The sequence below is a fragment of the Centroberyx affinis genome, unplaced genomic scaffold (genome assembly GCF_046629955.1).
Source record: "Centroberyx affinis isolate AG114_WGS23_722 - 3 ecotype Tasmania unplaced genomic scaffold, CSIRO-AGI_Caff_v1 ptg001387l_1, whole genome shotgun sequence".
Taxonomy (NCBI): Eukaryota; Metazoa; Chordata; class Actinopteri; order Beryciformes; family Berycidae; genus Centroberyx; species Centroberyx affinis.
The window spans coordinates 1-22,496 of NW_027279870.1; the positions used below are offsets into that span (position 1 = coordinate 1).

General features: G+C 38.2%; 2 protein-coding genes across 2 annotated transcripts; both read right to left on the reverse strand.

Moving 5' to 3' along the window:
• Positions 1-5,758: 5,758 nt before the first annotated feature.
• Positions 5,759-9,215, reverse strand: LOC139649669 (trichohyalin-like). The gene is made up of 3 exons (XM_071526145.1): positions 8,807-9,215; positions 7,751-7,867; positions 5,759-7,260 (listed from the first exon to the last, which is right to left on the reverse strand). Exons 1-3 carry the CDS (start codon positions 9,213-9,215, stop codon positions 5,759-5,761), a joined length of 2,028 nt encoding a protein of 675 aa, XP_071382246.1.
• Positions 9,216-9,561: 346 nt separating this feature from the next.
• On the reverse strand, positions 9,562-13,840 carry LOC139649670 (butyrophilin subfamily 1 member A1-like). The gene is made up of 3 exons (XM_071526146.1): positions 13,796-13,840; positions 11,933-12,245; positions 9,562-9,857 (listed from the first exon to the last, which is right to left on the reverse strand). Exons 1-3 carry the CDS (start codon positions 13,838-13,840, stop codon positions 9,562-9,564), a joined length of 654 nt encoding a protein of 217 aa, XP_071382247.1.
• Between the last annotated feature and the right edge of the window lie 8,656 nt (positions 13,841-22,496).

The window sequence follows — 22,496 nt, forward strand, 5'->3', positions numbered from 1 at the left end:
ATTATTAACTGTAGAAATTAAGATCAGATAACATGAATATATGAGATTTACAGCATCACTTTTTACGTCTACCTCCTTCTCTCTCTTCTTCATAGTTCCTCCTTCTCTTCCTCTGTTTGATTAGTGTCAACTCTTCCCTCAGCGACTTTATCTTTCTCCTGTAGCTCTAACACTGACCCATGTTGGATTTCTCCAGCTGCTCTGTGATTTCCTCCAGACTTTCCAGAGGTTTTACTTTCTGCTGTTGCTCTGCCTGAAGCTCTGTCTCCTGTCTGAGCTCTTGGTTTTCTCTCCCTGCTGCTTCTTGCTGTATTTTGAGTTCCGTCTTCTTTGTCTCCCTCTCTCTCATCCTTCTGTTTCTCTGTCTCCTCTAATTTCACATTGATTTGCTCCTTCTCATCCTCTGCTTTCATCCTCCTTTCTGTTATTTTAGTAATTTCACCCTCTTTGCTCTCCAGTGCTTTCTCTGTCTTCTGCAGCTGTTTCTCAAGTTCTGCCTTTCTCTTGTCCAGATCCTTCTTGACCTCTAATAGACTCTTTTTTTCTTCATCTTTCTCTGCTGCTTCTTTCTGTATTTCAAGGTCTGTCTTGTCTCTCTCCCTCTCTGTTATTTCTCTATCCACTGACTGAAGCTTCCTCTCGTTCTCATCCCTCTGTCTCTCTACCTCCTGTAGCTGCAATTTGAGTTGCTTTATCTGCTTCTCCTGTTCTCTCTTCTGTCCCATCAATCTATCAACCAACCCTGCTGCGTGTTTCCATTCATTTTCTTTCTTCTGTAGCTCCTCCTCAAGTTTTGCCTTTTCTTGTCCAGATTTATTGCATCTCCCTCTGTCATGAGCTGCTGTCTGTGTTTTTCTCCCTCCATGGGAAACTGAAGTTCTCTGTCGTTACCTGTAGATTGGGTCTTTTTCTCTCCTTCTCCCATGGGCAGATCCTTCATTGCCTCTCTTTCTGCCATGAGCTGCTCTTGGTGTCTTTCTCCCCCCCATCAGAAAATGATGTCCTCTTTCTTTACTTGTAGATGCAGTTATCTTGTCTCCTGTAGGATAAATTAATTTAAAGATTAGGCCTATTTTATGCTTGGAGTGTGAATTCAAATGACCCTTGGTTGACCTGTTTCAAAACCTTTAAATTGTTACAATTTTCAATAAAAAAAAAACATTAATTGCGCATCGATATACTGTATGTCTAATTATGGTGTTTGAGAACACTTTTAACTTTCACTTGTCGCCAAATAAAATAGTTACTTGTGACTTTTACTTGTTTTTTTAAGATATTACACTAATCATAACCCACTGTTTTTAAGTTACAATGCAAGTTCAATCTCTTCAATAAATAACTGATGTCTAAACTATCATTTTAATAATTTGATGCTGTGAAACATAGGGCTTAAACAAAGGTGTAAACGCTCAAAATAACCTGTAAGTTGCTTGCAAAAGTCAGTGAAGTGTAGCTGAAATTTTACATTATGAAATTATTACATTTCATATTACATTTTGCATAAAACTCTGAGTGAAATAAGTGACTCCTACATGTGAAAAACAGTGGTTGTTGTGAGGAAACATCCAGCTGTGCCGGCAGAAAAAGCATCACTAGAATAAGAATTTAATTTTAAAAAGCTTATGCACCTGTTGTATGATAGAGTTACCTCACCTCAGAGGAAAGTAGACCACACGTCCAAAGTCCACAAATAAAACAAACTTTTTTTTAAATTTACTCTCAACGTCTTTGTGTGTGAGCTGCTTAATCAAAAGCTAAACTTGAACTTTGGACTGTCACCAGTTGTAAAGTAACAACTGTTATAAAATACAGAAGCAATAAAATCTAAAGCTCATGAAGTGTGAGCGATAACAACGTGTCTCTGGAAAAGGAAGTGTCGATGAGATAGGTGATAAGTCTGCTGATTTACTGCAGGGGGCGCAGTAGGACCTTTTAGTCATGCTGATTCTATCTATCAACCCTTTCTAAGGTGAGTGAGTGTGTGTGTGTGTGTGTGAGAGAGAGAGAGAGAGAGAGAGAAGGGGGGGTTTCATTATTCTTTTATGTTATGTGTTCACATTGTGCTTTTCACACACAGATAACCTCTGCATTTGATTGACAACCTTTCAGTCCAGATTATATGTACACAATGTAACTAAAAAGTGTACAAACAAGAACATCATTTGTAACATTTTTAGAAGCAGGTTTGTCATGCACTGTGCCTATATCAAGAGCTAAAGATTATCATGGGTGAAGTCAGACATTTGTAGTGTTTTCAAACCACATCGTCTATAAACTGTGATGCTGTTTTTTTTTTTCAGATCACAAGTGTTTATATACTTACAATACACTCACATATTATGGGAAGTGACAAACCCTCTGCAGAAAAAGCACAGCATCTCTACACCTCTCTGAATAGTCTGTGGGTTTGTTTCAGTGTTGACAAGTCTATTACAATTCAGCCCTCACTTACCCAGGACTAAAGCAAACTGCTGAAACTGTGATCTCTTAAATGTTTTCTGCAGCTAGACCCTGACATGTCAGGATATTATGGGATGGATCAAGAAATACATGGGTTGTTGCAGATGAACTTCCTGCAGACATCTTACAGAAATGGTTAAAATGTCAACAATTTGTTTATTGGAGATCATAGCTAAACTGGTCTATAGGTTACTGTTTCCTCTACCATTGAATAAAAGCTGACTCCAAAAAATGTCATTATGGTTTCAATGGAGAGTTTTAGTGTCCTACGGTCCGCCCCACCAGGGAAAAAAAAACTCTGGTGGAAACATCTATATGCCGTTATAGGATTGCAGCAAATTTGCTGGTTTAAATGGTCTGGAGAAAAGATTTTAAGACCGACATGATGAAGGTTTATTTATCCATCTTTTTTTTTATTTACAATGATCCCAATATTTAATTTATTTATTCACACACAAAATAATAGTAAGTCTAAGTATAACCTGATGTCACATTGTACAGGTGTGATTAACTGAAGGAGAGCCTTATGTGAATTCTCACTAGGGAATAATGCAAAGGTTAAATATCACAATATTAAAACACATTCAAAACAGGCAAGACTTAGCAACACAATCAATTGCGATAGAAAAAAATACAAAAATATAAATATCCTGATAAAACAAAATGTCACAAAGCAATTGGCATCAAAAATCGGGATTGTAAATGGTATTTTATTTGCAGCTTCTTTCTTTCATCTTAAATCAACATACTGAGCTGCTGAATATCATTTTGTTCCCCTTCAGTTCCTCTAAATCAGTGCAGTATTAACTTCTCACAGCAGCTAGAAAGTCTTTAGCAACAAACTTGTAAAAAACTGTTGTTGGTCAACTGATGAAGGATCCATCTTTATAGAAAAAACTGAACTCTGCTGATCTGCAGACAGACACAGGCTGATTCTGTACCCACGCTTTCACAAACCAAGCTGTAATGTACAGTATGGTAATACATGGTGGATTCTTTATACATTTGGCCTCATTCAAATAGAAATTGCATTATTGCTAACATAATTAAGGTGAAAAATCTGTGAAAATATTAGCCACAGCAATTGGTTTTGACAGCCATTGTATCATTACATGCAGCCATTACGCACCGCTATGAGCCATAATAGATTGATCACACGTGTAGCTCTAATTTATGATCTGATGTGCAGATAGTCTTATTCCAAAATTACTGTACAATTAAGTGACAATATGAAAGCTATTTACTCGCTATAAATCATTCTTATGGAAAAAGCATGTTAACACATATATCTATGAATGTTATTAAACTGTTAAACTATTAAAATGCAGCCCAAATTCCCTCTTTGACGTTGTCCTTCTCTCAGCTCTCTCACTCAGCTCGGCAGACTTGTCCAGGACACTGATTATTAATTAGAGGGTACAGATTTATTAATCTGAGGGTACAGATTACAAACCTGTGGGCATGAATTGCTAATCTGAGCCAATGGTTTACGAATCTGGGTTCACAGATTCCTAATCCAAGGGTGCAGTTCACTACTCCATGGGTATAGATTTCCAAATCAGTTATCTTGTTCTACCAGATCATAGATAACTCAGTGGATGCAAATGAAATTAATTTCTGTGTTCTTAATGTTGAAAAATACTATGATTATTAACTGAAGCAATTAACACTGTGTATGATATATGCGACTGATAATGTATCACTAATTCTGTTTACCTCCTCCTTCCTCCTCTTGCTTTTGTAGTGGACATGAAAAAAGGGTCATGTGAAAACATACATTTCATCTGTTTAATTTAGCGAAGCCATCTATTAATACAGTTAATTTAATACAGTTAGTTATTTTAATACAGTTTAATAAAGTTATAAGTTGTATACAATTGATATAAAGAAAGGGTTGTGAAAATGTCCAACAATATGTTATTTTCATATGGGTTCTTTTAAGTTATTCTGTAAATGACCTTTAGTATGGCACAGCATACTTAAAGAATTTATTGGTTTTTTTTGTTAAGGTTATGTTATTATTTGGCCCGGTATTTTAGATATTAAGGTTGGGGCTTTTATTTTGAAGGAGTCTTTCCGGAAAGCGAAAAATCTGTATATCACAGTACGTAGATCGTCAAGTGTGTGCGCGTGGCATAAGTGTGTCTGCCTAACGCCAAAAAATGCTGGCTATTTTGTTTGTTTAGCACCTGGCTGATAAGGGCACAAGGTTTGTCATCATTTCGTTTCATGTGGTGTTTAATGTTTAGTCATGTTGTGGTGCCTTTTTGTAGTTTTGCTGAGTTTTATGCTAGTGTGTTAGGCTAGTAAGGCTGATATATTAGCTCAATTCAAGGCAATGCTGTCGGTCTTAAAGGGTATTTATCCCGGTAAAGTTTGTTTGCTAGTATAAAGAAATGCAGCATTTGTGTGTTTTGCAGTATCTGCAATATATAAGGTTAAATCTGCATATGTGACATACAAATGACAGTTTAAATATTTCATTTTAAGTTAAATATGCTTACCTATAGCACTCTATCAGAGGTTGTCACTAAGCTAACGGGTTAAAAAGGTGATATTTCATAATTGGAATATAAACTGATTTATTTTCAGTCAGGGTTAATAACACATAATTTTAGTTTTGTTGAATATTGTAAGGCAATAAGCAATACGCCTATAAACAGAATGTGAAAAGATGGTAATACCTTTATTTTTATCTTCTTTCGTAGCTCTTACGTCAAGGTGTTGACGGTTTTATGGAGCTACAGTGTTGTCTATTTGCTAAAAATTAAACACTTTGTGAACCATCAGTCGAAGAGTGAGACCATCATTCAGCTGGGGATGCTACATATTCTGTTTATCTGTTGCTTTGGTCTGAGTAGGTGATCGATTATATTTGTCTATGCGAGGAACGTCCTGTAGGGGGAACACGTTGCCTGCGCCTCATTCATTATACAGACGGGAGAGCAGCAGCGTGTCCTGTCTTTTTACCTTTTCACATTTTCCCCCTATTCAGAGGGGCGCAACACTTTGAGCTCTTCCTTCAATCTCCATATCTTCCTCCTGTAGCTTTTCCTCACACTCGGCTTTTCTCTTTGTGCTTCCATCCTGACAGTCCATAGGTTTGTGCTGTTGCTCTTCCTGAAGCTTTGTGGTTTGTGAGACCTCTTGGTTTCCTCTTGATTTCACATTGATTTGCTCCTTCTCGTTCTGTTTTACTCTTCCTTTCAATTGCCTTGTCTTTCTCCTGTAGCTCTTCCTGACACTGTACTTTTCTGTTTTTTATACCCATGTAGCATTTCACCTGCTCTGTGCTTGTCTACTCCCAGTCCATCGGTTCAGTCTCTTGCTCTTCCTTTCTGCCTTGTCTGAGCCCTGGGTTTTCTCTCTCTGCTGCTTCATTCTGTATTCTGATCTCTGGCTTCTCTGTCTCCCTCTCTCTCTCATACCTCTGTTTCTCTGGCTCTACTTCTCCCACCTGCTCTGTGCTTGTCTCGTCACAGTCCATAGGTTCGTCCTGTTGCTCTGCCTGAAGCTCTGTCTCCTGTCTGAGCTCTTGGTTTTCTCTCCCTGCTGCTTCTTGCTGTATTTTGAGTTCCGTCTTCTTTGTCTCCCTCTCTCTCTCATCCTTCTGTTTCTCTGTCTCCTCTAATTTCACATTGATTTGCTCTTTCTCGTTCTCTGCTTTCCTCTTCCTTTCTGTCATTCTAGTAATTTCACCCTCTTTGCTCTCCAGTGCTTTCTCTGTCTTCTGCAGCTGTTTCTCAAGTTCTGCCTTTCTCCTCTCCAGATCCTTCTTGACCTCTAATAGAAGCTTTTTTTCTTCATCTTTCTCTGCTGTTTCTTTCTGTATTTCAAGGTCTGTCTTGTCTCTCTCCCTCTCTGTTATTTCTCTATCCACTGACTGAAGCTTCCTCTCGTTCTCATCCCTCTGTCTCTCTACCTCCTCCAGTTGCAATTTGAGTTTCTCTGTCTGGGTCTCCAGTTCCCTCTTCCTTCCCATCGCTCTAGCAACCACTTGTTTTATCTGTTTTAGTTCATTCTCTTTCTTCTGTAGTGCTTCCTCAAATTTTGGCCTTTTCGTTTTCAGATCCCTCATTTCCTTTCTTTCTGCCATGGGCTGTTCTCTGTCTCTTTCTGTGTTGCTATTTATAGATTTGGTCTTCTTCTCTCCTTCTTCCTTGTTCAGATCCTTCATTGCCTCTTCTTCTGCTGTGAGTTGCTCTTGGTGTCTTTCTCCCTCAATTGGAATATGATGTCCTGTTTCATTAATTATTGATTTGGTTAGCTTCTCTCCTTCTTCTTTGTCTAGATGGGTCTTTGCCTCTCCTTCTGCCCCAAGCTGCTCTTGGTGTCTTTCTCCCTCCATCAGAAACTGATGTCCTGTTTTGTTACTAATAGATTTGGTCTTCTCTTCTTCTTGCTTGTCTAGATGTGTCTTTGCCTCTCTTTCTGCCATGACCTTCTGTTGGCGTCTTTCTCCTTCCATAAACTGAAGTTCTGTGCCATTACTTCTAGATTTGGTCATCTTCTCTCCTACTCCCTTTTCTAGATCTTTCATTGCCTCTCCTTCTGTTGTGAGCTGCTCTTGGTTTCTTTCTCCCTCCATCAGAAACTGACATTCTGTTTCGTTACTCATAGATTTGGTTATGTTCTCTCCTTCTCCCTTTTCCAAATCCTTCTTTGCCTCTCTTTCTGCCATGAGCTGCTCGCCGTCTCTTTGTCCTTCCATCAGAAACTGAAGTTCTGTGTTGTTGCTCATAGATTTGGTCTTCTTCTCTCCTCTCTGTTCAGTTTCACCCTCATGTTGCATCTTGGTCTCTGTTACACATAGAAGCAGGAAACAGTGTCAGCTGACGTTCAAACCTGTTGTGTTTACGCAGTGTTGCCTTTTGAAATAAAAGGTGTGACAGCTGCAGAAGCACAACAGAAACATGATGGTGAAGCTATTTTTTACATTAAAATAACAGCAGCAGATAAGACATTTACTTGCCTTATAGGAAGGTATTACAGCATATTAAACATTTCATTTCAAAATGAGACAAACCATTTGAAAAAAGGAACACTATTTCAGACAAAGTGACTGATGGTGTGAGAATAAACTTTAACATGAAATACTTAATTTTTTCTCTACACTATAACCTTACCATTTTCAATAATGATATCACAAGTATTTTATATATAGTAAACAATAAACACTGGGTTCATTTTTTATTGTTTTTGGAATGAAATCCTTCACATCACTATAACTGTCAAAGAGCTGTGATTAACTTCTCCTTTTTAATGAAAAAAATAATAATTTGTGACTTACTGATTTTGTTTCGTCTCCATCTCCACACAACAAAGACAACTGCAACAATACACATGAAGACAACAGCCAAGACAATGGTGATATAAACAGCAGCAGGAAATGGGGCCGCGAAATCATCTGAAATGATAAAACACAGAACAGCATGGCAATTATATAAAACTAGACATCAGCTGTTTAAAGTTAATAAAGTGTCCATAAAAAACATGTCCGTGTCAATGACTTAATATGCTGATCAAAGTACATAGCCTGATACAAAAATAACACCAAGATTTCTAAGGTTAGACCGTATATGAGGAAAGGGGCCCAATATACTGAGCAAGCTTGGAAATGATACTGCCAGAAACAACAATAAGGACCTCAGTCTTATCTGCGTTAAGCTGTAGAAAATCATCCAGTCCTTAATGGCAATCAGACAATTATGTAAAACAGCTAATGTGTCAGTCTTAAACGAGATGTACAGCTGAATATCATCAGTGTAGCAGTGATAAGAAAAACCTGTAAATTGCTAATCATCTGTCCTAGGGGAAGTATATATAAGGCAAATAAGATAGGACCCAAAACAGAACCCTGGGGCACACCGCAGGATAGGGCAGAAGAGACACCCACCTCTTGCCTAAGCCTTTCAATCAGAATGCAATGATCTACAGTGTCAAAAGCTGTGCTAAGATCCAGCAGCACCAAAACCTTTCACCATTCACCAACATCAAAAGAAATAGTACAAGCTGTACCTTTAATCTTCAATATATTTGGTTTATTGTATTTTTTAGATTGATCCTTGCTTGTGACTGAAATGTCTGGTTGAAATCCCCGGACTGGCTGGGAAAATCCAAGCAGAATGTTAAAGACTAATACTCTTTCCTCCCTCAACAACTACCATCGACCTGCCTTTCAAAAGACATTTAACCCCCAATGACAGTTTCTAATAGTAGAAGACTCTGGTTGTACTGGTCTGCTCGCAGTGTGAATGGCTGTAACTGTATGAATGTGAAGCATGGCTGTTCTCGATGAATAAAGGTAAAAAAAAAAAACATGCACAATGATCATATGCCCACTTACCAACAACAAGCTCAGTGATGGAGTCTCTACCCAGTGAAGGAATGAAGCATCTGTATTTTCCCTCATCAGAGAGTTTCACTTTGGAGAGTTTCAGTGAAATGTCTCCGTGCTTCAGTTTGTTGATGAACAGTGACGTTCTTCCCTCATAGGACGGGTGTTTATAACTCACAAGTTCCCGACCGTCACGCCACACATGGACAAATCTGGGGTTCAGGTCAGGTCTCGCCCACTCCAGTGTCATGGCAACAGCATCCATGGCAGGTTCCAGGTGGCATGGCAAAATGATGTCATCACCCTCTACTGCCACTATTGGCTGAGGTGGACCAATCACCTGAGGCTGACCTGGGAAGAAATAAGTTTGTTTTGTAATACCTTCTGACTCCTGTGAGAACTGATTGAACTGGTTCATCTCTATCAGGCTGTGTGTCCACCATAAACTTATCATTACAATGGCGGTTTCTTTACATATAGTATATTGAATAGAAATGAAAAGTAAAATGCTTCTGCATTTACTGTGCATCTGCTGAAAACCTGTTTGAAGTGTGATGTTCTTTTGCTAAAAGGTGAAATATTGCAGATTAGAGTTTTAGTTCTACAGTTTCAGTTTCAGTGCTGCTCTGGAAAATAATCTGATTGGTTGAATTAGCCCAGTGAAAAAAACAAGAGGTAAGAGAGGAGGAAGCTAAAAAACAAACCAGCATGTCATTTATATGAAACTAGACCTTAGTTGTTTCAAGCTAAAAAATATTACAAATTCATAAAACATTTTTACCTGGAACATGAATGTGTGTCTCCCTGGTTTGGTTGATGTTCTGCTGTTGAACTCTACAGGTGAACCTGTTGGTGTCGGTCTTCTCCACAGTCACTCTGCTGCTGACAGTATAGAGGCCATCAGGACCTCTGACTGTCTCTGTAGGTCCAGCAGAGAGGATGTTTCCCTCACTGTCCAGCCAAAACACCTCAGGCTCTGGGTACCAGCCTTTAGATTCACACCCTAAAACCACTCCACTGCTGTTTTTGATAATCCCAACGACAGGAGAGGAGACAGCACCTAATGATGAGTAAGAGGAGGAATTTCAAATAATGGTTTCAATGGAAATGGATAATATTTCATACAGCATACAATCCCCAAATCAGTTATAAAGAATTGCCTGATAATGTGTAATAAATGCTGGGTTAAAAAAAAAAATCTCCCAGAATGACCAGAAATCAGGCTAAATTTGGATATTATTTATAACCTAAAATATTATCAAAATTACTAAAATGTCACAAAATATATTACTATTATTATGTTGCATGTAGTGTGACATGCTGACATGTTTATGTCTTGGAATGAATACAGATACTGATGGAAAAGCCTTGAAATTCATTATCTTGACTGCTTGGATCCTATACAGCATTGCTCCTGTTTTATACCCAATACATTACAGAGAGCTTTTTTGTTTCATTTCATTTTAATGCTGCAAGATTGATGGCCAGTACGTAGTAGTTTATTGTTTTCAGTGATTACTTCACCTAGATATTTGTTATTATTATTATTATTATTATTATTAGTAGTAGTAGTAGTAGTAGCAGTAGTAGTGGTAGTCGTAGTAAGTAAATAAGTTAAGTTTATTTGTATAGCACCTTTCACAGAGCAAAGTCACAAAGTGCTTCACAAGAGTAAAATAACACCAGAAAACAAAAAAAAACAACAAAAAAAAACAATAAGACATAAAAACAATATGACATAAAAACACACAGAATTACAGACAGGGGCTAGACAAAGGCCTGTGTGAACAGATGAGTCTTTGGCTGCTTTTTGAAAGTGCCAACAGAATCCGCAGATCTTACGTCCAATGGAAGAGCGTTTCACAGTTTAGGAGCCACAATTTCAAAGGCTTGATCACCTGTGGTTGTAAGTCTAGAGTGCGGGACAACCAGTAAGCCCTGGTAAGACCTAAGTGACCTGCTGCTAATGTAGGGATGGAGTAGATCGCAGATGTACACAGGTGTCTGACCATGCAGGGCTCTATATGTGATTACAAGAGCTTTAAATTGAATCCTAAACTTAATAGGGAGCCAATATAAAGAAGCTACAATGGGTGTGATGTGAGATGTCCTGCTGGACCTGGTCAACAGCCTTGCAGCAGCGTTCTGGACCATCTGTAGACAGTCCAGGGATGACCTGCTGAGGCATGTGAAAAGGGAATTACAGTAGTCCAGGCGGGATGATATAAAAGTATGAATAATCACCTCCAGCTCAGGTTGTGACACAACAGCCCTGAGTTTGGCAATGTTTCTTAAATGTAAAAAACATGTACGCATCACCGACTTAATATGTTGATCAAAGTACATAGCCTGATCAAAAATAACACCAAGATTTCTAAGGTTAGAGCATATGAGGAAAGGGACCCAATATACTGAGCAAGCTTGGAAATTATACTGTCAGAAGCAATGATAAGGACCTCAGTCTCATCTGCGTTAAGCTGTAGAAAGTTGTTAATCATCCAGTCCTTAATGGCAATCAGACTTGTTATGCGGCTTAAACAAAAACCCAAAACAGAACCCTGGGGCACACCACAGCATCGGGCAGCAGTTGCAGAGATGTAGGGACCAACCGACACAGAAAAACTCCATATCCGAAGAGGAGACCATGTCCAGGGTGTTCCCAGAGACACCCACCCATTGCCTAAGCCTTTCAATCAGAATTCAATGATCTACAGTGTCAAAAGCTGTGCTAAGATCCAGCAGCACCAAAACGGAGCATTCACCCACATCAAAAGACGTAGTATTAGTACCAGCTGTACCTTTAATCTTCAATATATTTGGTTTATTGTATTTATTGTGTTTTTAGCTTGATCCTTGCTTGTGACTGAAAGGTCTGGTTGAAATCCCTGGACTGGCTGGGAAAATCCAAGCAGAGAATGTTAAAGACTAATACTCTTTCTTCCCTCAACAACTACCATCGACCTGCCTTTCAAAAGACGTTTAACCCCCAATGACAGTTTCTAACAATAGAAGACTGTGGTTGTACTGGTCAGCTCCCAGTGTGAATGGTTGTAACTGTATGAATGTGAAGCATGGCTGTTCTCGATGAATAAAGGTTAAAAAAAAAACATGCACGATGAACATATGCCCACTTACCAACAACAAGCTCAGTGATAGAGTATCTACCCAGTGAAGGAATGAAGCATCTGTATTTTCCCTCATCAGAGAGTTTCACTTTGGAGAGTTTCAGTGAAATGTCTCCGTGCTTCAGTTTGTTGATGAACAGTGACGTTCTTCCCTCATAGGACGGGTGTTTGCTGAGCTCAAGTTCCCGACCATAACGCCACACATAGACTAATCCGAGGTTCAGGTCAGGTCTCGCCCACTCCAGTGTCATGGCAACAGCATCCATGGCAGGTTCCAGGTGGCATGGCAAAATGATGTCATCACCCACTACTGCCACTATTGGCTGAGCTGGACCAATCACCTGAGGCTGACCTGGGAAGAAATAAGTTTGTTTTGTAATACCTTCTGACTGCTGTGAGAACTGATTGAACTGGTTCATCTCTATCAGGCTGTGTGTCCACCATAAACTTATCATTACAATGGTGGTTTCTTTACATACAGTATATTGAATAGAAATGAAAAGTAAAGTGCTTCTGCATTTACTGTGCATCTGCTGAAAACCTGTTCGAAGTGTGATGTTCTTTTGCTAACGTGAAACATTGCAGATCGGAGTTTTAGTTCTACAGTTTCAGTTTCAGTGCTGCTCTGGAAAATAATCTGATTGGTTGAATTAGCCCGGTGAAAAAAACAAGAGGTAAGAGAGGAGGAGGCTAATATTATGAAGCCTAGTGTTCTGTTACAAACTGAAGAAATGGTCTGATAACTTTGCCATACTAAGTAATCTATGGTAAACTAGTTAGCTAGCTGCTGATCTTCCAACATCATGAATACCATGGTCATGAATTAATGAAAAAAAGTCATTTCCATTCATTTTTATTTATATTTTGACCAGAGTTCTGCATTTGCCATTCAACTTTGCCAGTTAGCTAACCCTCCGAAAAACTGTGGGGTTTTTTTTGGCGCCACAAATTAATAATTATCTTAACCAATGAGATTATTTCTTCCTCCAGAGCAGCTCTGCCTCTGACAAACGTTTGTATAAGTAAAACTCCAATCTGTTGAAATATTGTTCGCCGTATAGAGGTTCTGGTGGGTTCACATCTTTCAGAGCATTCATTGAATGGCTGGATTTATGTTAAATATTTAGTTTTACTTAATGAGCTAAGTACAGTATATACCCAGAAATGCTGCCCTACAAATCCTAAGAGCAATAAAAACATGGGTAGAAAAAATGAGGAAATTACTTTATCACCTTCTCCTATACCCAACTAAGGTATTGTAATGGCACTGCACCCATAATGCCATTATGCATGTTCCCCATTCTTCCCCTGTTCTATTGTTCTGTTCTATTGTTCTTTTATTTATTTTATGTGTTTTACCTATTTTATCTCTATCTTTCTTTCTGTCTTTCTTTTTTTAATGTAATTTTAAAGTAGTTGTGGTGTGTGTATGCATTTTTTCTGTTTTATGTGAAGCACATTGTGTTTGCCTTGTGTATGAAATGTGCTATATAAATAAAGTTTGCCTTGCCTCGCCTTAAAGTAAGAAACAGTTCAGTTTAGTTTGAGTTTACCTGGCCTTGTGTTGTCCTGTCTGTGTTAGTGATAGCATGTTAGTGTGTTGTATAGTCCCATGTCAGTGGATGTGATCTATGTGCATGACGACCTTGTCCTTTCCCAAAGAAAGTTGTTGGTGATCTAAAAAGTGTTTCCTATTCCTATGTGACTCTGATGTCACAGTAACTTTTCAAATCATGGTAGATGTGAAGCCTAATCATGATGCTTTACCTATAAATACAGGTGTTACTGATGGGTTTGTGTGTAAATTACCTCCACAAGAGTGTGTTAGAAGGAGGAGGACAGCAGCGTGATGGAAAGCCAAGACACTGAAGACTCTGAGCTGAGATTTTAGAGACAGTCCGTCCTTCAGGTGAAGCATCCTTGGGTTCTGAAAATTGACTTAAACCAGTTGTGAAGTCTTAATTCCCAGGAAGACCACATGGAAGAAAAGCAATGTTTTTCAAGTCCAAAATGCCTTTTCAAATGAAGTAACTACCGATCAGGATAAAAAGAAAAATATGATGGTTAGATTTAAATGGATGGTTAAATTAGCCCCACCACAAAAAAAGAAACTAAGTTGCAAGGTTTCATTACAGAGTCTTTGCATCTGAATTTTGCATGCTTCGGTTAGGTTTCAAATTCATACTCGTTCTCATATTATTGTCCCACAATCCTTGTGTATTCAAGTGAATAAAGATGAACTTTGGTGATACATAGTTGTAAAGATACGCATGTAAGTTAACAACAAACTGTCAAATATACCTTAAGCATCTACATCCACCGTGTTGAATAATGTACCAGGACAAATGCTACTCGACAGCGCCGCCTGCTGGTCATTCCTTCATTTTAATTTCCGTGTTTTATGTACATGGATTAATTTTATTTACGCTTGCAGTGTGATTCCAAACGTGGCTTGGTAACCTGTTTCAAAATGTATACTTTTATAAATTTATAAATTTGAACAATGAAAAAAACTGTCCTCTACAATAGGCCTATGTATGCCCTTCATTGCGTAATGATAATAGTGTTTGAGAACTAGTTTCACTTTTATTTATCGCCAATGTGACTTAGAAATGTTTTTTGAAGTTGTCAGACTTGTTTAAGACATTAAATGTATTATAATCTACCGTATTTAAGTTACAATGCAAGTACAATCGCTTCAATAAATTATTGACTTAATTGACGTAATTCCATAATAACAGTTTGGTGTTCAGAAACAATGGACTTATTCAACCGCTCAAAATAAGTTGTAGGCTGACGAAATTATTATTACATTACCTTAATATTTCCTATTCAATTTTGAGTGTAATAAGCGACTCATACATATAAAAAAAGATAGTTGAGAGGAAACCTCCAGCTGTGACGGCAGACCTGCTTTTATTCTAAAAATAGACGGTTGGTGTATTCCTTTTAATTAAAAGTTAGCAAAAGCATCACAATAAGCAATTTAAGAATAGGAAATACATTTAAAAGACTACATACCTGTTGCACGATAGAGTCACCTCACCTCATGAGGAAAGTAGGCTTCAGGGTCAAAGTCCTCAAATAAAAAAAAAAATTAAAAAAACCTGTACTGGGCGCTAATGTGTGTTTACTTTGTTTCCCTGTTTCTCTGCTGCAGCCTGGTTTTCCAGACTTTTTCTGTAGCTGTCACGGAGGAACATCCATCTTATCAGAGGTGGACGACACCGACCAATATCTTAGGCTATATTTAATAAAAGGTCAATATCGTATATTGACAAACTGACATATTGTAACTCTAACAATATTGTGAGTGCGCATGTCTGTTTGCTATATCCTAAACTAACAAAGCACACTTTCATTGGAAAGCATTTTTATAATGTTATTTTATGTCACTATTTATCCCTGTTTTGGACGGGAGACGTGCAGCAGCAGTAAATAAATCAATGCGCATTATAAAAAATATAAACATTGTAAATTTGCAGAGAAACCTGTTGCAGAGACACACTTATTAACAAGAGGCGTTTTCCTTATGCAAAGAAATAAATCTATTTAAACGAGATATTTGCTTGCCACAAAACAATTCTGTGAACTGACAAAGAATTAAATTAATAAGCTTTGTTAGTGAAATATCCTTCAAAACGTGTAAACTAATGGCGTTCTATTATGATTTGTCTTATGTTACATTGAAAAATCACTGTGCCCCCCCCAAGAAAATGTAATGCCCGTCCACAAATTTGTTTCTCCCGCCGGCTCTGGGGGGACTCGACTCATCCATCACCGGTGTGTAGCACCCAAGGGCGTCACTTTGTGTTGAAAAGTGGTGGGGACATAAGGGCTCAGATGAAAAAATTTTTTTAAAGGTCTTCAACATATACGATTTTAGGCAATGTAATGGGGGGATATGGTATGAGGTCAGAGTAGATAATTACAGCGAGAAAAAAATTGTATAACGGCGCATCAAAAGGGCAGAGCCTAGGCTACTACAGAGTCGACAATACGAAAATACTCAGCATAAAAGGCACAACAACGTCGACCGCACAAGTACAGTCATCCATATGCATCACGTCCACAGCTGCAACTCCATGTCAATCGAACAATGCCAATATCACATCTACTGTAGAAAGCACCTGTGCATGTCAGTCAGCCCAGCGATAACAATATCCAATATCACTGCCCTAAAATATGACAAGGTAGAAACAAGTAAAGGAATAACGTCTACAACGTTAGCTAAAGAAAATAAATCACCCTTATCTTTAGATGGTAAGTTATACCTTGTTGTTTCGATGCTACATATTTTTTTTTTTTCACAAGTTCACAAGAGTTCATGAGTCAAGTTCAACCAATCATGACTTAAGCATAAGGTTTAAATATCGATATGTGAGAACATGAACTGGAGCAGGGATTCGATTATTTCTATTTATTTATCCATATTAATTTTAAAACAAACTCAAATCATTGATTTGATTTTTTATTAATTCTTTTAAAATTCCACACAATTAATTCATACATTTCACACAATTAAACTCAAATACCGCCCCTGTCAGTCTCCTCCACTAGGGGACGCCACAGGATAATCAATCATAGAAAAGTACAGTAGCTAGCTACACACACAGACTGTAATAAAATATATGGACGTAGTCACCGTGACGTCACCCATTGGTTTGTGGAGTCCCGTTTTGAAGCTAAAAGTTGGGGATTACAAGCGCCGCCATGTTGACAGTTTTTGGAGCCGGAGCAGCTAGCGCGAGAGGGGTTTCCTACAGAGCCGCAGCGCCGCCTGCTATTGGTCCGTGGTCGGCGATCACTGGACAGGTGACCTGTCAATCACGCCCCAAAGCACAGTCTGCTTTATCGTCTATTTTACTCTAAATGGGACCATAACCTTACAAAATGAACATCATGCTGTATTGAAGAAGACTTGAAACTAGCGATTGAGACCATAAACTCATTAGGAGTGTTTACTGAGGTAATAAATCAAGTGAGAAGTAGGGTCATTTTCCCATAGACTTCTATACAATCGGACTTCTTTTTGCAGCCAGTGGAGTCGCCCCCTGCTGGCCATTAGAAAGAATGCAGGTTTAAGGTTTATTGTGCAAATAATTGTAATCATAATAATAATTCTCAAAGCGTTCTCATTTGTTAGTTAAGATTTCTTGGTGCAAGCTATTTTTCAGAACATTTTTAACAAATTATGCTTTGAAAAAGTGATGGGGACAAAATCGGCCATTTCAAAAAGTGGTGGGGACATGTCCCCAGCGTCCCCAGTGTACTAGCACCCACCTGGGTGATGCACGGCAGCCAGTTTGCGCCAGAACGCTCACCACACATCAGCTATCTCAGTGGAGAGTAGAGGACTGAAAGAGCCAATTAGGTAACGAGGGATGATTAGGTGGCCATGATGGAAGGAAGGCCTGTTTGGGAATTTTGCCAGGGCACCGGGGTTACACCCCTACTCTTGCGATGAGTGAGAATATAGTTAAACTGATCTATGTGCTGCTGTTTCCTCTACCACTGAATAAAAGAAGAACTGCCATCCCACTAAAAGACTTTTAGTTTCAGTGAAGAGTTTTAGTGTCCCATGCTCTAAATGTCACATGGTCTAGAGGCCTTTCCAACCCAGCAGGGAAAAATACTCTGAGGGAAACATCGGTATACAGTTATAGCATTACAGCATATTTGCTGGTTTAAATCTGAAGAAAATATTTTAAGACAGACTTGATGCATGTTTCTGTTTTTATTTACAATAATCAAAATATTGGATTTAATTACTCACAGACATAAAATAATAGTAAGTCACCTGATGTCACATTGTACAAGTGTGAGAAACTGAAGGAGAGCCTTATGTGAATTCTCTCCCAGGAATAAGGCAAAAGTTAATTATCACAATATCACAACACATTCAAAACAGGCAATACTAAGCAACACAATCATGATAGAAAAAAAGAAATACGAAAATATAAATATCCTACGATAAAACGAAGTGTCACAAAGGATTGTAAATGGTATTCTTGTTTGCAGTTTCTTTCTTTCATCTTAAATCAACATATTGATCTTCTGAATGTAGTTTTCCCCCCTTCAGTCGCTCTAAATCAGCACAGTATTAATTTCTCACAGCAGATACAGCAGACTTGTTAAAACTGTTGTTGGTCAACTCTTCTGTTGAATCAGTCCTGATGAAGGATCCATCTATATAGAAATCTGTCAGCAGCAGTTAACCAGGTCAAACTCTTTGTCCACCTGTTGGACTTGGTCAATAAAAGTGATTCAGATTCTGAAATCAACATGAGACTGTTTTCAATATTCTTCCTTTTTTACACATTTATATTTCCCATTATAGAAGTTTGTGTAGCAGAGAGAGAGAGAGGACTGAAACATAAACACTGGGAGAGCTGACCTGGAATTCAAACATTAGACTGCATGAGCAACCTGCTCAACTCATTTTCACCTTCTGATATGTTAATGTGTGCTCTAACATAAAGGGCATGAATAGAGATCAATAAGCTGACCAAACCTCTGGTCACAGCTCTAGTTGGGAATATCCAAAGAATGGAAAAGTAAATCGAGTGCTCGATTTGATAACAACGGGGATCTAAATTAAATTCATTTATGTGTTCTTAGTGTTTGACAAATTCTGTGATTATTAACTGTAGAAATTAAGATCAGATAACATGAATATATGAGATTTCCAGCATCACTTTTTACGTCTACCTCCTTCTCTCTCTTCTTCATAGTTCCTCCTTCTCTTCCTCTGTTTGATTAGTGTCAACTCTTCCCTCAGCGACTTTATCTTTCTCCTGTAGCTCTAACACTGACCCATGTTGGATTTCTCCAGCTGCTCTGTGATTTCCTCCAGACTTTCCAGAGGTTTTACTTTCTGTTGCTCTGCCTGAAGCTCTGTCTCCTGTCTGAGCTCTTGGTTTTCTCTCCCTGCTGCTTCTTGCTGTATTTTGAGTTCCGTCTTCTTTGTCTCCCTCTCTCTGTCATCCCCCTGTTTCTCTGTCTCCTCTAATTTCACATTGATTTGCTCCTTCTCATCCTCTGCTTTCATCCTCCTTTCTGTTATTTTAGTAATTTCACCCTCTTTGCTCTCCAGTGCTTTCTCTGTCTTCTGCAGCTGTTTCTCAAGTTCTGCCTTTCTCTTGTCCAGATCCTTCTTGACCTCTAATAGACTCTTTTTTTCTTCATCTTTCTCTGCTGCTTCTTTCTGCATTTCAAGGTCTGTCTTGTCTCTCTCCCTCTCTGTTATTTCTCTATCCACTGACTGAAGCTTCCTCTCGTTCTCATCCCTCTGTCTCTCTACCTCCTGCAGCTGCAATTTTAGTTGCTCTATCTGGTTCTCCTGGTCTCTCTTCTGTCCCATCAATCTATCAACCAACCCTGCTGCGTGTTTCCATTCGTTTTCTTTCTTCTGTAGCTCCTCCTCAAGTTTTGCCTTTTTCTTGTCCAGATTTATTGCATCTCCCTCTGTCATGAGCTGCTGTCTGTGTTTTTCTCCCTCCATGGGAAACTGAAGTTCTCTGTCGTTACCTGTAGATTGGGTCTTTTTCTCTCCTTCTCCCATGGGCAGATCCTTCATTGCCTCTCTTTCTGCCATGAGCTGCTCTTGGTGTCTTTCTCCCCCCCATCAGGAAATGATGTCCTCTTTCTTTACTTGTAGATGCAGTTATCTTGTCTCCTGTAGGATAAATTAATTTAAAGATTAGGCCTATTTTATGCTTGGAGTGTGAATTCAAATGACCCTTGGTTGACCTGTTTCAAAACCTTTAAATTGTTACAATTTTCAATAAAAAAAAACCCCATTAATTGCGCATCGATATACTGTATGTCTAATTATGGTGTTTGAGAACACTTTTAACTTTCACTTGTCGCCAAATAAAATAGTTACTTGTGACTTTTACTTGTTTTTTTAAGATATTACACTAATCATAACCCACTGTTTTTAAGTTACAATGCAAGTTCAATCTCTTCAATAAATAACTGATGTCTAAACTATCATTTTAATAATTTGATGCTGTGAAACATAGGGCTTAAACAAAGGTGTAAACGCTCAAAATAACCTGTAAGTTGCTTGCAAAAGTCAGTGAAGTGTAGCTGAAATTTTACATTATGAAATTATTACATTTCATATTACATTTTGCATAAAACTCTGAGTGAAATAAGTGACTCCTACATGTGAAAAACAGTGGTTGTTGTGAGGAAACATCCAGCTGTGCCGGCAGAAAAAGCATCACTAGAATAAGAATTTAATTTTAAAAAGCTTATGCACCTGTTGTATGATAGAGTTACCTCACATCAGAGGAAAGTAGACCACACGTCCAAAGTCCACAAATAAAACAAACTTTTTTAAAATTTACTCTCAACGTCTTTGTGTGTGAGCTGCTTAATCAAAAGCTAAACTTGAACTTTGGACTGTCACCAGTTGTAAAGTAACAACTATTATAAAATACAGAAGCAATAAAATCTAAAGCTCATGAAGTGTGAGCGATAACAACGTGTCTCTGGAAAAGGAAGTGTCGATGAGATAGGTGATAAGTCTGCTGATTTACTGCAGGGGGCGCAGTAGGACCTTTTAGTCATGCTGATTCTATCTATCAACCCTTTCTAAGGTGAGTGAGTGTGTGTGTGTGTGAGAGAGAGAGAGAGAGAGAGAGAGAGAGAGAGAGAGAGAAGGGGGCGTTTCATTATTCTTTTATGTTATGTGTTCACATTGTACTGTTCACAATAACCTCTGCATTTGATTGATGACCTTTCAGTCCAGATTATATGTACACAATGTAACTAAAAAGTGTACAAACAAGAACATCATTTGTAACATTTTTAGAAGCAGGTTTGTCATGCACTGTGCCTATATCAAGAACTAAAGATTATGGGTGAAGTCAGACATTTGTAGTGTTTTCAAACCACATCGTCTATAAACTGTGATGCTGTTTTTTTTTTCAGATCACAAGTGTTTATATACTTACAATACACTCACATATTATGGGAAGTGACAAACCCTCTGCAGAAAAAACACAGCATCTCTACACCTCTCTGAATAGTCTGTGGGTTTGTTTCAGTGTTGACAAGTCTATTACAATTCAGCCCTCACTTACCCAGGACTAAAGCAAACTGCTGGAACTGTGATCTCTTAAATGTTTTCTGCAGCTAGACCCTGACATGTCAGGACATTATGGGATGGATCAAGGAATACATGGGTTGTTGCAGATGAACTTCCTGGAGACATCTTACAGAAATGGTTAAAATGTCAACAATTTGGTTATCGGAGATCATAGCTAAACTGGTCTATAGGCTACTGTTTCCTCTACCATTGAATAAAAGCTGACTCCAAAAAATGTCATTATGGTTTCAATGGAGAGTTTTAGTGTCCTATGGTCCGCCCCACCAGGGAAAAAAAAAACCTCTGGTGGAAACATCTATATGCCGTTAAGGATTGCAGCATATTTGCTGGTTTAAATGGTCTGGAGAAAAGATTTTAAGACCGACATGATGAAGGTTTATTTATCCATCTTTTATTTTATTTACAATGATCCCAATATTGGATTTATTTATTCACACACAAAATAATAGTAAGTCTAAGTATAACCTGATGTCACATTGTACAGGTGTGATTAACTGAAGGAGAGCCTTATGTGAATTCTCACTAGAGAATAATGCAAAGGTTAAATATCACAATATTACAACACATTCAAAACAGGCAAGACTTAGCAACACAATCAATTGCGATAGAAAAAAATGCAAAAATATAAATATCCTGATAAAACAAAACGTCACAAGTCAACTGCCATCCAAAATCGGGATTGTAAATGGTATTTTATTTGCAGCTTCTTTCTTTCATGTTAAATTGACGTACTGAGCTGCTGAACGTCATTTTTTTCCCCTTCAGTTCCTCTAAATCAGCTCAGTATTAACCTCTCACAGCAGCCACAGCAGCTAGAAAGTCCTTAGCAACAAACTTTGAAAAACTGTTTGTTGGTCAACTCTCCTGTTGAATCAGTCCTGATGAAGGATCCATCTTTTAAAAAAACAACAACTGAACTCTGCTGATCTGCACACAGACACAGGCTGATTCTGTACCCACGCTTTCACAAACCAAGCTGTAATGTACAGTATGTTAATACATGAGGATTCTTTATACATTTGGCCTCATTCAAATAGAAATTGTATTATTACTAACATAATTAAGATGAAAAATCTGTGAAAATATTGTAGTTTTAGCCACAGGCAGCAATTGGTTTTGACAGCCATTGTATCATTACATGCAGCCATGCTAGACCTATATGAGCCATAATAGCCCATTGATATATCACACGTGTAGCTCTAATTTATGATCTGATGTGCTAGTGATAGTCTTATTCCCAAATTACTGTACAATTTAGTGACAATATGAAAGCTATTTACTCGCTATAAATCATGCTTATAGAAAAAGCATGTTAACACATATATCTATGAATGTTATTAAACTGATAAAACAATTAACTATACTATTAAAATGCAGCCCAAATTCCCTCTTTGACGTTGTCCTTCTCTCAGCTCTCTCACTCAGCTCGGCAGACTTGTCCAGGACACTGATT